This window comes from Rhynchophorus ferrugineus, unplaced genomic scaffold, assembly GCF_030347505.1.
Source record: "Rhynchophorus ferrugineus isolate W39M unplaced genomic scaffold, kcgeb_rfMv2 rfM6, whole genome shotgun sequence".
Classification (NCBI taxonomy): Eukaryota; Metazoa; Arthropoda; class Insecta; order Coleoptera; family Curculionidae; genus Rhynchophorus; species Rhynchophorus ferrugineus.
This window is the reverse complement of record NW_027472585.1, coordinates 34,022,276-34,038,804: the sequence shown is the minus strand read 5'-3', so window position 1 is coordinate 34,038,804 and position 16,529 is coordinate 34,022,276. Positions and strand designations below refer to the sequence as shown.

Sequence of the window (16,529 nt, the reverse complement as noted above, 5' to 3'; positions counted from 1 at the left end):
CATCGATGAACAATACTTTGAATAGAATACCTTGTGCAGATTTCTCATAATAAAGCTTGAAATTAAAAAACCTTCATACTTATAATTAAGCCTATAAAATAAGTTATAATCAAAATTGTTTCTCTAATTAAGCCAAAATAAGACATATAAAAGATAATGAACAAGAAAAAATCCGATCCGACCAAACGGAAACCGAGACAAAGACAAACAACATAATTAAAATCCAATATTAATTTAAATACGATACCGACATATCCCGGCCACAGTCGACCTTTGACCCTTAATTGTGCCCTTTTAACATTATTCCACCTTGATCGATATTTCAGATTTGAGATAGAGCCCTCGGCAGCGGACTGTTTTTGTCTGGTTATTATCGGCGTATTATTTTCAAAGCAACGTAACAAATACAGGCTCTCACCGCGCTCTACCGTTAACAAAGCGAACATTTTTATTTCATTACTTCGTGTAATACAGGTTAATTATTTAGGAAACGTATAGTGGTCTGGGCGCTTTTGGACCTATTATGAAAAACTGCCGGTTCCAATTGAGCGCGGCAAAAAATATCTATCATATTGTTTTTATCACATGCCTATCTTATGTACTGAGTCAAAGTCAAATCGTTGTGTCATACACGTGTTGTTTGAGTCATGTTTTTTGTTTTTCTGGATAACATTCTGGTTGTAAGTTATAATATAAAGAACAGATGTTTCATATTTAAAATATGAATAATATATAAAATAATAGTTGCAAACTTATGTATACAACGAGACCTAGAAATTAATACAATAAACATGACAAGTCGAGAATAAAACGATAAATAAAATCAATTGGATATTGAAAGGCGCTCATTTTAGACGTACTAATAGAGAGTAATATCAAAACGTTATCTTTAGATAATCAATATACGGTTTAAAAAAACAATATTAGTCACCACAGTGCCAAGTAGTTAGCACAAAAAAATTGTTCTTGTCACAAATCTATATTATTGCACCGATCAACGCTTTCAAAGCATCAACCTACAGCATACTTTAGAAATATGTTCTCCATCTTGCACACTCAACTGAATAACATAGTGAGAAACAATTGATACTATTTACTCAATTTAGTGTAGTTGTCATGTAAGGAGGAATACATACCCATAATCTTGAAAAATTTGTGTCAACAGATTATTGATCCAAGACTTTTAATTTAAATTAATAACGTCATCAGTAAGACATTCATTCCATTCGTTATAATTAACTCTAATATTCTCTATCTTTCTATTTTAACTCAGTAATATCGCAATCAACAGAATGTTAATCAGGCTACTCGGTAACCTGTTCACTAGACAGTAATCTTCAAGATGATTATTTATTACCTCTAATTAAATGAATATTTTTATTATTATTTAATTAATACTTTGTTACTAGTCGTTTCCGTCTAACCTACAATTTATCTTTATGATAACTTCAATCTAGGTATATAACTAGGAGGACCCATCGGCCCTATCTCAATCCCTGATGAAATAATGTTTATACATGTCACTGCTGTATTTTTTAATATATGCACCTCACTACACAACACTACACAAGATCAGATGGTTGGTTCTTTTGAGTCTGTGTCCAGTTCTGGTTATATCCAAAAGCTGCAATATTTCAATATTCTCATGAGAATGGAGTCTTTTCTCATGCCCCCTTGCAATTATCTTGATTTCTTGACTGATTATGGGTATCTGAAGGTCTCGATATAGGTAGTCAGTACTATAGTATTTGGGTGCACCCACAATACCTCTCTCAGGACTTTGTTCTACAAAATTTGTATTTTATTTACGTTACTCTTTTGTATTTTATTTACGCAGAACATCCCCATAATTGAACTCCGTATGTCCATATAGGTTTCAGCATTTGCTTATATAATAGCAATTTATTATGTACTGATAATTGTGATTTTCTTCCAATTAGCCAGTACATTTTCCTATATTTCAATTCCAGTTCTTTTCTTTTCTTCTTTATATGTTCCTTCTAGCGAAGTTTTGCAACGAGATTCATTCCGAGATATTTAGCGTTGTTGCTATATGGAATGATAGTACTATTTAATGTTATTGGTGCTGATACGGAATTTTTATTTTCCAAGCTTGTGTCCAATTATTTATATTGTCACTTGCCTGTTGTAATTTTTGTAAGACTTCTTGACTATTGTCTCTGACAGCTATAATCGCAGTATCATCAGCAAATGTAGCCGTCATAATATTTTCCACTTGTAGTATATCATAAGTATAAAGTAGATAAAGCATTGGTCCCAGTACACTTTCTTGTGGTACACCTGCTTTAGGTTCTTTTATTCTAGAGTAAGCTACTTCTTGTTTGACTCTAAACATTCTGGTTGTAATGTATGATTTTAATAGTTCACTGTGTTATTTTGGTAACATTTTTTGTAGTTTATGATCAAGGTCTTCATATCAAACCTTATCGAAGGTTTATGCTACATCTAAGAATATAGCTGAGCATACATTTTTACTTTCGATTTTTTCAATAACATCTGTGGACCTGGTCTTGTGTAATAAACCCAAACTGGTGTGTTGGTATTAAGTTTTTTCTCTCTATAAATGAATATAATTTTAACAAAACACCAAAAATATTATCAATTAACACTAACACAATAATTCCAAAAAATGACAGTCAACAAGATCTACAAATGAACTAACGACTGGAAATTACAGCTAATTTAATATTATTTTAAGTAATATATCCTGATGTATTTATGCAGTATTCGTCTTGCATATTCTTTTAATCGCGTAACATATAATGGTATAACGTAATAAGTATAAAGATATTATATCCAATCAAATCAATATCCAAACTGTACTTTAACTGTACATTGTATATTAAGTTAACGAACATTCTACATCTTTTTGTCACTATTGTTATTGTTTCAGCATTAATATAAATAAATTTTTTTATTTCATTTCAACGTTCATTTCATTTAAGAGTCTAAATAAGAAATAGAAAACAAACCGCTAAAAGTGCGTCAGTGTTGGCCTCAGACATCTTCGGGAACTAATAAACTTAAAATATAAACCGCCGTGAACTGTGCAGCGAATGCAATAACAAACGCGGAGTTAATCGACTTTACCGCCTGTCACCAAGTACCCCGCCCGCCCAAACGAATTATTAACGTGCATCAACTAGAAACTTTCCTCCTAAATTAGTGTCGAACCTCGTGCCAAGACCCAATAAACAAATACGATTCGCATTTTCCGAGTCGAATTCAATTCGACGCCCATCCGAATTGTTTCTCTCTCTCTCCCCGTCTGCCATTTTGAAATATTTAGAGCTCTCCCGGGTCGCTCTTTGGCGGTCGCGGGGAGAGAGGGGCGCTATTGCGATTCCGCATTCTTCGGCGGAAGTTATAAGTGGAGCCGGCGGAGTTAAAAGGGATCAAGGCCGAAACCGATGTTTTTCTTCTGAGGCTCCGGGTATTTTGCATAGAATAAACGTTATTTATATTTGCGGAGGGGACCCCGGTCGGGTCGCGAACTTTACCATTCCCACACCGGTTTTACCACTTTATTTCGGATATTCGTCGAAACACTTTCGTTTAAATTAAAAGGCAGAAAAATAAGGCTTTAATTAAGTTCGGGATTAAGCCGGTTTGAAATATCCCAACCCAAGAACGGCGATATTCGAAAGTACTTGTTTTTGTTTCTACAAAAAGCAACTTATATCCTGAAAAGTCTACGCCCGCAACGCTTTTTTTTTTGTTCAAAATTGGCTTTATCCATCAACGTAATCTCCATCAAGAGCCACACAATCATTCCAGTGTCGCTCTAACGTACCACTATTATAGAACGATTTATCTTTTGCCTCAAAATAGGTCTCGCCAGATTCTGTCCACTCAGATGACGATCCTTTTGATTCCGGAGTGAAGTGATCCATGCATGCTTCATCCATTCTCACATATAGACGCAAACCCATTTGTTACGTTTATACATCGCCAAATACATGCGATTTTGCCGTTTTCTGGTGTTACCACTTATTTGGACGACATCCACCGCGTTTTGTATCATCAATGTCTCTACGACCACGTTTACAGTCACCAAACTCATGGAGTAGAGTCCCTTATAACACATTTCAATAAATTATTTCGCTTTGACGGTCTTCTCCCATCAAGAAGCAGTGTAAAATTAAAACACGAAGTGACGAATACACTGAACCACATCCAATATATTCAATTGTTTTCCATAGCAGTGTCCTTTGCCTATTCGAAGTCGAATTCATTTGAGATCAGAGCCAGTGGTCTCCAAGACATCGTGTCTCTACCACGTTTCAACATAGTAATGGATAAAATTGTGCGAAAAATTTTCAAAAACAGATATGGCGTTCAATGTGATGCTACAAACTCCTCGGTCGATCTGATGTTCGCTCATGATAGCGTTATATTAGCTGATGATATAGTTCCCATTGCAAAGCCGTATGACTGAAAATAAATAAGTGGTAGTAATAATAAAGAAAAGTGGATCCCAAAGTCCATTTGAGCAAGTTCAGGAGTTCAAATACTTCAGATGAGTAATAGAGGAGAAGAATCTAGCTCTGAAGGAATACGGCGAATCGGCTAAGGAGGAGGCAGGAGCTTTTCAGAAAGATGGGAAATATCTACACAATCTACACTAAAATTTGGGTCTTCATGGTGATGATGATATTATATTATGAGGTACACACCACCTAAGTGACTAGTTATTCTTATTCACTTCCCCAAAATTTTCATTTTATTCATATAGATGTAAAATATCCAAACATTAACGGAAATTTCACTAGACCGTTCCACTAATGTAATTTATACATTACATTGGTCATTCATTGACAAAATTTTAATAATAATATTTACCCTGTATATGTAAGTAAATCATAAAATATAGCGACACAAAAACCCACTTGTATATTTATTATAAATAATGCAATTATTATCATAAATTGTTGATATTTTAATAGTAATTCAGTTTTTTAATGGTTATTCTCCAGTTCGGGAGTTCAGATAACTAGTAAGAAAATTAATTTAAATAAGTGCTGTATGCAAGCTATCTCACATTGACATCAGAGATTACCTACAATAGCAGAACTAAGAAGATGTAAGAAAACAACTTCCATCATACATACTTTCTTTTTCACTATTAACGTACTACTGAAAATCCATCAGATGCTCAGAACAAAAGCAAATGTATATGGCGTGGATCAAACGAAGTAAAGTGGGTGCGACACCCAACTAACGGAAGATCCAACCCCAATTATGCAAAATAAAATTGACAGTGGTAATATTATAGTTTGACCGTCTTGTCAATAGGATTCTAAAAAAAATTACTCTGAAGCATGGAGTACCATTCTGAAAACAAGTTGATTTGATTTAGAAATTTCGATAAGTCAATAATACAATCAAAAAATCAAAACAATTACAGTAAGTAATAGGATATATTTTTTTTTAATTTTTCTAAATATAAAGATTGTCACAGGCTTCAAATAAAATTCAAATATATTTCCCAAGGATATTAATAAGTTCCTGAATTCCCAGTATGACTTTATCTATATATAGCAGCATGTAAAAAGTTGCAACACTTACATATTGATCTGCAAGTAAATCTCAAAAATAATCAGTAACTGTTAAAATAACTCTGTTTTCCTTTTTCATTCTACTATTATTAGTAACTGACAATTTCATAATTAATTGATGCGATATTGTTATAATGATAGTATCATTGCAACTAATCTAAATATAGGAAACAACATCCAAAATGTATGAAACTGAACGAAACCATCCGAATTAAAATATTTAAAAACCAATCAGAATCCAATCCAAGTAAATAGAAGTTTGAAATGCTGATAATTATAAGAGATGGGAAACATTAAGAGTAAGTTTTATTCGGATTTGGAAAATCTGACGCCACTTAATCAGCGTTAGCGTCCGGGCAACTGGCGCGCTCGATATAAAAGACTCTCCGGCGGGCTTTCATAATAATTTCGACAAACATATTTGCCGAACGACACAGGACGAGATGTTGACAAAATCAGCCTCTCCAAGTTCTGATTCGTCTTAACTGAGAAACAAACCGAGAACGGCGCAAGACGTTTCGTGGAATTTTGGAAATGGAAGTGTCGGCATCGTCTTGTTTGCCTCAGAAATTAACACTTTACGAGAGTTTGTATCCAGTAGCGTACCGTATACGGCAGTAAACTTCTTAAGTTTTTATTTTGTGTATATAACTAAATAAATAATATAGCTAAAAAGATCAGTCCTCAAGAGATCCCAGAAATCCTCTCTAGTCGTTTCTATCGAAAAACCAATTTCCTTAGAATATTTTTTTTAATCCGTGATATTCAGTAAACTAAGTGTTGTTCGATTATGAGCTTTTTTATGAAAAGTAACTTCAGCTTTAAACGAATTTTACATATTTACAAACTGCATTTGGCGGTATATTCGACGTCATCTATGACGTGCATTGTATATTTTATTAAAAGGAATTTATTAGAATCTCATGTAACATTTGTTCAATGAAGCCATAATATAGTACGTAATTTCCATAGAATTTTTTTAGATATAAAGGTTCTAAGTCAACGAATGAATGGAGATTCTAAAATGCTATTTTCGTCACACTGACAACTTTTTTACATCCAAAAAGGAAAACAATACAATAAAGGTTCATTTAAAATTGTCTAGTGTTTATAATAATAATTACTTAAGTGAACGTCAGCGTCAAAGTAGTTAAATCTTCAAACTACTGAACAAATCATGCATTGGAAGCACTTGATCTAACATTGGGAGATCTGCCCAATGATTTTACGTCACTATACTAACATTAATCGTTTTTTTTTCAAACTTGCCATAACTCTTTAATAATTCTAACAATACGGGAATAACCGAAAGTAAAACAAAACCTTAAGTAACACTGCTTAAAATTGAATAACTTGGTTCAATAATGTTTTAACTACTCACTTTTACTTTTAATATCCTTTCAAACATAAAAAAAACACTCACTTCATCTTAACGAACACTGTCCTTTATTTTATTAACCGATTTCGAAAAAGGAGCAGGTTCTATGTTCGACTATATATTTAAGTTTTAATGTATGTTCGCCGATTTCTCCGTCAATTGTAAGTGGATTTCAAAATTCTTTTTTCATTCCAAAGAGTGCACTTCCGAGGTGGTCCCATTGAAACCAAATCAGGATCTGTGGTAGTGAAGGAGGAGGGGCCAGTGAAGTCCACTTTGAAGTCGGTGCCGAGCCCAAAAAATACAAAAATAATAAAAGAATTATGTGGCATATACAAAACATTAAATTAGCAACAAAACAAATCTAAATTAATATGTAACAGTTTGGGCTCGGCACCGACTTCAAAATAGTTGGTAGTAATTAAAATAATAAATAGATCATAGAGGTTCTAAATAGATAAATAGGTTTAGGTAATTGTTAAGCTAAAACGAGTGTATATAGTAGAATATAAAATAATTGTAGTCCCTAGTTTAAATAAAGCCTCATATTTTATTTAAATTTTTTTTTGGGTTAAAAATCTGAATTTGATTATTTTTTAATCTTTAGGGAGTTCCTCATTTATTTTTTGAGGTCCGGTCAATTTTTTTACTTACAAAACTAAATTCTTAGCTCGCACGGCTACCCGCTCGGTCTGTTTATTTATTTTGTGTCACCGACCTGACAGCTATCCCTTGTTGCTTGATTTGGGTGTTTTTCGTTTTATTGGAATATATCTAATTGTAGCGCAAATTACACAAAAATATTAAGCCTATAAATTATACCTACCTCTAAACTTTAACCGTACCAAATTTCACGCCTCCAGGTACCCCCGTTTTCTTCAAAAAGGAACGCAGTACCTTCGCTAAGCTGATTAATAATATAGAATACGATTTCTATTGATTAAAGTGCTGTAACGATTTGATTTTAGGGCATAATTACAAGACACCAAACTAGCCCACAAATTAAGGGGTATTTGTTCCCTTCCATTTGGTGTGTTTTCTTACTATTTCAGCCGACGCGTTAAATTATTAACACCATCGAGGAATTCTTTATGAGGTGTTTTTTATTTGATACTTTCGCTCGTAAATAATTCCTTTGGGTCATTTTTCAGAATTTGTGTCTTTTTGTGTCAACCCGCGACATTTTATTTTGTCCCGAAACGGCGAAAATATCGATCCCAGCGGAAAGGTTAGGCCACGCTCCCTATCGATTCGAGAGGCCCTTTGATGTTGAATTGTGGATATGAAAGAAAAATGTTCGTTATTATTGTTATTAGTGGAAATATTGCGCGTTTCCCATGGAGATTTATTACATTAACATAGTTCATGTCGTACCACGTACATTTATGTTTCTGCAATTTTCCGGACAAATTATTGTTTTTAAAAGCGAACGGCTCGGTCGCCTTAAAATTACTCACATTTTAAAACTAATATAGAGTCTCCGTTTTATCAACTGAGGTTTTATCTGTACTGAACCTATTGCTTAAGGTTTATCATCGTCGGCATTAAGACATCCGGCCTCAAGCTTGATTACTCTTGATTTATTTTATTGATTTGTTCGGTAATTTTCTTCCTAAAACTTTAAAATAATCAACAAATATTTCTGAAATTTTGATAATTAAGCAATTTTTACGCGATGTAACTTACGTGCCGCGATAACAAATTCGCCGTAGCAACCGTTTGCATACTTTAAAGGTAGAGATAAAGCAGGAAAGCAGAGGAGTGAATAAACTCATCATAGAGAAGCCAACAAACTCGATTTCAAAAAAAAAAGACAAGACTCTAATCTTGAAGGAACCGACGTAACTCCGTCCCTATTAGGATGCAAGCCGTTCCGTTTCAATTGTGTTAAAACTTGCGTCGGTTTTTTTTTGTTTTATTTCCAGTTTTACTTTCGGACTATAAAACTTCGTAAAAACTTAAAGTGTATTATGAGAGAACGACACATCTCGCAATCTTTCCGACGTACTTCCACGTCACGTTCCTCGAACCCGCTTAAAGAAAGAATACAGCGATAATGCAATTTCGTCCCGGTGGGGTGGGATGGCGTCGAGCGACGAGGACTCTAAGAAAAAAAAACACGGAAACATACACACAGTGCAATCCATAAAAAAGTTGTAATTTCATCCTCGTCATACGAGTACATCTATTCCAAAGTTTAACGGGCTCAGACTGGAATACGAATTGTGTGTCAATTCTGCGACAGTATTTCTGCTACACAGGCAGTGTTACAAAATATATTTCGTTTTTTTTTGGTACCATATTAACCTAGTATTGACTTGAAATACAATAGGTACTAATGTTTCTGTCCTTATAATCATGACCCCCTTTCATAAAGAACAACGCAAAATTGAAAATGGTGACTAATGTCCAGTTTTTCCGAACTTTAGACAGAGATTAATAACATCAACAGCAAATATTCCACAGCATTTTCAGTGTGTAATTTAGACCTCAACTTTCGCTTTCCTTAGACCTATTCATCCTACAGACGTACAGTTACAAAATATATTCAATTTTTTTTTCTATTATCATAAATGCCCTTAGGTTTAAGGTATTAATATGCATTATTTGTCTGTCCTTATATACCTCAATGCAATTACTTAACTATTTCATAAAGTACAATACAAAGAATAGTTAGACAAGAAAAGAGATGACAAATATCCAGCCTATTTTTATGTGTCTAAAATGAAAAAGAAGGAAAATGAGTTATTCTTAAGGTTCTCAGTTATATAGTAATATATGAAAATGTAAGGTCTTAAAATAAAAGAAATAAACAATATAATAATAACTTATTGAACTTTAATATTAGTAGTTAATATATAAATAAAATTAAATATTTCTCTTGTTTCAACCTTACTCAAATGAACTGATATCACGAATATGTAACATCTAGTTATTTATAATGAAATTTATGAATTTTTCTTATCAGTTCCAGTGTTAAGTTACTTACCTTTTTAATAATGTCACTATAACTAAAACGCGGTTTTTTTATAATTTCGAGGTTTAGTATGTGGAACTAACAATATTTGCTTTAAAACAATTAATCTCATATAATAAAACAATATAGCAGAAAAGTTTCATAAATAATATAATTGTAGTAAACTGATATTTATTGAATATTATTGATTAATTGTAATTCAAGCCAATGGTATATTCACTGATGTACTGTGGTTCAGATATATATTTATTGATCCTTGATTAATTTGTAAAGCGGATTTCTATATACTATATACAGACAACATACCTTTCAGAAATACAGACTCATTACAGGTCAAGTTAACGTTGAATTGGTAATCGTTTCAATTGCAATCCGGCAATTGTCAAATTATTCAACGCATTCCTTGGCGTAGTTGAGTGGAGTACGGGCAAAATTATCGCAGTTGAAGCTGTAAGGTCATCAAAGATGGATTCAAGATGCTCCAAGTCCCCTAGCCATCCACTACTAAAATAAGGAAACATACATGCTTTGAAAAGCACCCCTAGGTCGGGAATTCCTGCCAGAACTACGACTTCAGGGCGTTCTTCGACTTTTGGTTGCCACCAGGCGAATTGCAATAACTCAATCTCAACTATTAAAATTTGGAGACAGCAAAAGCTGGAAAACCACTCTATATGGGCCATACCATGGAAATAACACAATGCATATATATATATATATATATATATATATATATATATATATATATATATATAAAATACTGGTGATGTTGACTACTGATTAACTTTAATTTAGGTGTGATTATTATTATATTGCATATTCTAACGACACGAAATAAACGTCAGGCGATTTCATAATTTTTTTTCATCATTCATCGTCAAAACAATCTCTAGTGAATTGACTTCCACGTTCTTCAAGAGAAAACCAATACTCAATATCGGTTCAAAACAACTTAAAATATAAATCCATAAATGTACCATCATACGTATAATTACCTATCCCATAAAAACAATAAAGACAAATGGTAGTAAAACTGAAAAAAGTGACTCAACCATACCCATACCACTAATTTAACAGAAACATCGCTAATACACCTCCGTCGTAAAACAATACTATTCTAGAGATATAAAACTTTTTAATTACCAATTCGAGTGCACTACTGAATGGGCCGTAAAACTAGGACAATAAAGGCCACTCCCCAAAATCATCGACATACCTAAAAGGCCTTCCCTACTACATAAAAGAGCACAACTTTATTGCAATGTCAAGAAAATGTTTTATATGCCCGTCGGTATTGGCCCCGAGACAGTCCACATAGCTGAAACTATGACGGAAGACATTTCGGGACGTATAGTCCCTTCTTGTCGACACGGTGGAACAACAATATTCGACATTTACACCCCCATAAAGAAAAATAAGCCCGTAAAATGCCAATGAATTTTTTAAAAGGGACAGCTTTAAGATCTAATTTTGGACTTTTTTATTAACTGTTAATAACAAAGAAAAATTTTCTTCCCGAAACCGTCTCAGGGGTAATCTGCTTTCACGATAGAATAATATTTATCAAATGTTCACACATTTTATATTCGGTTCTATCTTAAGAATTAAATTATATATTATCATGCACTGAATATGCCTTACATCTAAACAATGGGTATAATATTAATCCGTGGAATTTACAGATTCCAATTCAATATTTACAGTTTTTCCCACTAATGGAATCCATAAAAAAATACCGTTTTAAAACTAATTCAATGAAGGGTAGAAATATATCCATTTTCAACGGTTTAGATTCCGCAAATCCACAAAATAACATAGATTATGAAAAAAAACTAAAGGCATATACCATTCATGAAAAACAAGCACCAAAGCCACTCATTTACTTAAAGTTTTTTTCATTTCTAGGGTGAGTTATTACAAGAAACTATATTAAATTGTTGAGGATCCATCTCATCATTCATCAATCCACAGCCGACATTCGTGGAAAATGTCTACTTCTCAACCAATATACTATTGTTGATGTCGCTGGACTTCCAACAATTCTTTAAATCTGACCACTGCTGAAAATCAGTCGCAATCATTCTGGTGTTAATTCTTTGTTAGTCTTCTATTTTTCAAATCTTGATGCTACTTTTTGCGTCTTTAATTTAAAATGCTCGCAGAAATATGTCAGGAGTTATTTCACTTCTCATTCGACAAACAAGTTCCAAACCATTGTCAATTGCACTGAATATCACACATCGCAACTTCATTTAAAATGTAATCTCAAAAAAAATATGTGGAAATTGCCGTATACATCGCATTTAAAAGACCCCAGATGTCAGACTCTAACATTGTCCATGTCTCTGAACCAAACAGAAGGTCAGCGACAAAATAACCATTCGAAAGAGCCCAATTTTAGTCTTGAGTGTTTGAATACTGAGTAACATGGTATACAAGATCTTGACAAAATGCCGAGTGTAACAATTTATTAATTAAAAGTGTGTTAAAATTAACCCAAATTATGTCTTTTATCAATAATATAGGCGATAAAATTGATTATTACGGTTTTAAATAATATACTTAATGAATACTAAACAGTACACTTTAACGAAGATGAACTTTTAAAATTTGAAAAGCAATATATTTGAACCCAGATAGATATTGATTAATAGTTCAAAAATCAATTAACTAGAAACTTTATATTTGTTAGTTCGATACCATTCAATATCACTTAGTTGTGCAAACATTTCATATACGAGATCCTATAAGTATAGTTTCAGCTAATACTTGAACAAATAAATTCTCAAAAAACAGCAAATACACTAGGGTATAATGACTTTTTTAGGCAACCGTTCCATGAATTGTTGTCTCGTCATCACTACGTGATCAATACTGGGTGAAAATTTTCATTTATAGCCGTTACTCCCATTCACTTAAGCTTTATAATTTTTAAATTATGTCTAATAAAAAATAAATGGTGTCTACATTAGCCGCTGTTTATACGAGGACTCAGACTTTATTCGTATTTTGAAAACTTGAACTTCGAACTTCTTCATGTAAATATTCTTATAGTTTCACCGTTTTTGAAATGAAAATGTTGATATAATTGACAAATAACTTGATAACTGAGTACGAGGGGGAATCTAATATAAACGGTAATTTTGTAAAATAAATTTATTGGTCAATGGTATAACCAAACTAAACATTTAACATTTTTCAATGTAGTCACAGTTGCTCTACAGAGTCTTGCTACTGATTTGGATATTCCTTCCTCATAAAAAGTTTGAAGGCGTGTTGTCAGCCAATTGCACACATACTCCTCTACTTCTTCGTTACTTTCAAATCTTTTGCCTCCAAGTTAGTCAAGAAGTCTATGAAGATGCATTATATAACAAACGAAGGTACCTCACACCGGTTTCCCCTCTTTTTATAAACCAAAGAACACTCGAGCATCGAATCCTCTAGTTCAAAATAAACGAAAACCCCTTAAAGAAAAGGGGTATACTAATAACCAGAAGTATAACAAAGGCTATTTCCATTTTAAAATGAAGCAATGGTCGATCATATGAAACATCCGTGATTCCTAACTAAATACACTTAACAGAACTTTTTACAAAATATAAACTTCTACTTAAATATAATATTCCTAATAATTCTATAATAATAAATCAACATCTATTAGATATTGGCGAAATTAAATATTAAGAAATACTAAATATATTAAAGCATAATTGTACTATATAATCAGTTTCAACGATATATATCAACCTGTTTAACTATACATTCAAAAATAATACCAATTAAACCCTTGAAATACCCCTAAAGATATATAATAACCACTGTTTATCAGATGGTAAATTTAGATTTGTTGAGGTAAATCAATCGCTATGTATATTTAATAAGGATTTCAATGATGTTTCAGATATAAATAAAGTTCCAAAGGCCATCAGTCCGAACTAATTGAGCTTTATAGATAGGACGTATAGATCCTTATTAATTAAATGATTTAAACACGTTTCCATATATTTTATTAAGAAATTATTTTAATAATAAAATTTAATATTTCCAAATAATTTGAATTCTGGTGAAAAATTTGACAATAAAAAAATATCAGTTCTAAAAAAACTTTATATATTTCATTAAATTATTTAGCGTCACTGAAACCATGTACAAGCTTTTTTCATTATAGATTCAATGACTATAAATAATTGTCGAAGTTCGTCGTTAGGTCAAACTAGTCACGTTTTGTTTTATTGCAAATTTCAAAACTTTGTTTAGTTTTAACGATGTACTTAACATATTAATGGAAAAGTTTGTTGGACACTTTTTGCAATAAAATAACAATTCCAAAAAATACCTTTTTATATGTTTCAATGCACTATTTAGTCTCTTTCATAAAGTTATAGATAATTAATGGTCTATATTCTTCGTTATGTCATTCAATCGTAGTTAGTCAGATTAGATAAGAAACATTTCAAAAATTCTCATTTATTTGTTATATTTCAAGAAATGGAAAAAGATTTAACTAAAAATGTTATTTTGTTTCAGGTGATTTTTCCTTGGATATCTACCCTGTTATGCTAGATGATGATGCAAAGTACCAATGCCAAGTATCACCTGGTCCACAAGGAGATCCTGGTAAGAAACATCCAGAAATAATCCTTCGACCTTTTATTTATCTCGATTTTATTACAGGAATTAGAAGTCACTTTGCAACTTTAACTGTTTTGGTACCTCCGGACCCACCCAAGATTGTTCAAGGAGACTACATGGTAACCACGGAGGATCGCGAAATCGAACTTGAATGTATAAGTTATGGTGGTAAACCAGCGGCTGAAATAACCTGGATTGATGGACATGGTAAGGGTTTGTCTATCAATAGTTCAATAACTTTGTCACGTCAATTTTTTTAAAATATAATATATAATTATTATAGTCGTTAGAACTGGGTACTTTTCTAGGAATCTTACTTACTCATTGGTCTTTACATAACTATAATAATATTAATGCAGCACTTTTCAGTGCTTTTGCCACTTAGTACACTTCACTACACAACTTAACAAACACACGGGTGTAGCACTTCGGCGCTATCATGGGAGTGGAGTCTTTACTCTTCGAATTACCTAATCTCCAATCTCTTAATTTCCTCTATGACAGTTCGAATTCGACACATACTACAATATTCGACAATACTTCTCAGCACTTTATTCTGAAATACTTCTATTACCTTGATACTACTTTTCGCCAGAACATCACCATAACTAAATTCCACATGTCCGTATTTTAGGATTTGCTTGCACTGTAGCAATTTATTATATACGGATAATTTAGATTTTCTTCCTAATAACCAATAAAATTTTTGTATCTAAATTCGAGTTCCTTTCTTTTCTGTTCAATATGTTCCTTTGAACTAAATTTTGCATCAAGTTCTCCTAGGTTATTGTCTCCAATAGCAGGTATCGCAATGTCAGCAGCAAATGTATATATGAAGAAAGATATATAACAGTGGTAACAGTGTCTAGTGGTACATCTGCTTTTGTTTCTTTCGTTGTTAAACCCAAATATTTTAAAATGCATTTTTTGACAAAATGTAGCTTTATTAACTAATTTAAATAATATAAATATTATGCTATACTACTTATTATGTTACTATGTTATTACTATGTTAACTGAACCTTACTTCTTGCTACCAATATATGCCGAACCTTACGTCTAAAAATACCTAGGATACCCGAACAAGGAAGGAACTATGCAAGACAAAAAAATTTCTACGCCTAAGTCTAACTTAGCAAATAAAAGGTATTTTCTCTAAAGACTCAACAAATGCATTTAACAAATATATAGAGGTGTTATGATATGTAACCGAGAAAGTTCCACTATACGCCCACAGTCAAATGTTTATGATTGGAATTAATTTCAAACTAGTGTAATCTAATATTAAGTTGTATAAACGCGTAACAATGGCCAGTAAACATTATTGGGCGTATGGTGACGATGAAATGATTTAAACTATGACCGACCGCGAATATTTAACAAATAATCAACTCGACTCTCTAATTGAAAAGGCCCATAATGAGGCTTGTTTATTTATTTATTTGACAATGTAAATGCATTACAGTCTCTAAATCAACTTAATTTGATATTTACCGCGCGGAGTGTGCTAGCCGGCCAGTTAGTTTCGCCCAAAATTGGCTACAGTTCTAACAACACCAAATTAACCGTGCCCTACACAAATCCAAAAACCCCATTAGGTCATTACATTTAACATTGCAACTAACAAATCGATCCAATCTGTAACATAAACATCAATCATCCCTTCAATTTTTGATACTCCCATAAAAAATTGATAGTCTAAAATACAGCGTATCTTTAAATATGGTTATAATCTCAAGGAACCTGAATTATGAACCGCTAATTATTGGTTCCTTCATTAAAATAATGCGCAGTATTTGAACAATTTTGATTCTTTACGGCTTTTTGATCAACAAACTCGCCCCCATTCACCTGATTTTGCTCCGTGGGACTAACGACTAGCCTGAGCTCTAAAAACTGATGAAACTAAAATACCCCGAGAACATCGTTTTGCGTAACTTCATTAGATTCATGTTAGATT

General features: G+C 32.6%; 1 protein-coding gene across 7 annotated transcripts in view; it reads left to right on the top strand.

Annotated features, from left to right (window-relative positions):
- The window catches only part of LOC143198090 (irregular chiasm C-roughest protein), a 314,080-nt gene that overhangs the window by 256,107 nt on the left and 41,444 nt on the right, over positions 1 to 16,529 (top strand). For all 7 annotated transcript variants that reach the window (XM_076407063.1, XM_076407061.1, XM_076407062.1 and 4 more), the window contains 2 exons: positions 14,465 to 14,554; positions 14,612 to 14,776. In XM_076407063.1, coding sequence (XP_076263178.1) covers positions 14,465 to 14,554; positions 14,612 to 14,776 — 255 coding nt within the window. The remainder of the gene's footprint in view (positions 1 to 14,464; positions 14,555 to 14,611; positions 14,777 to 16,529) is intronic.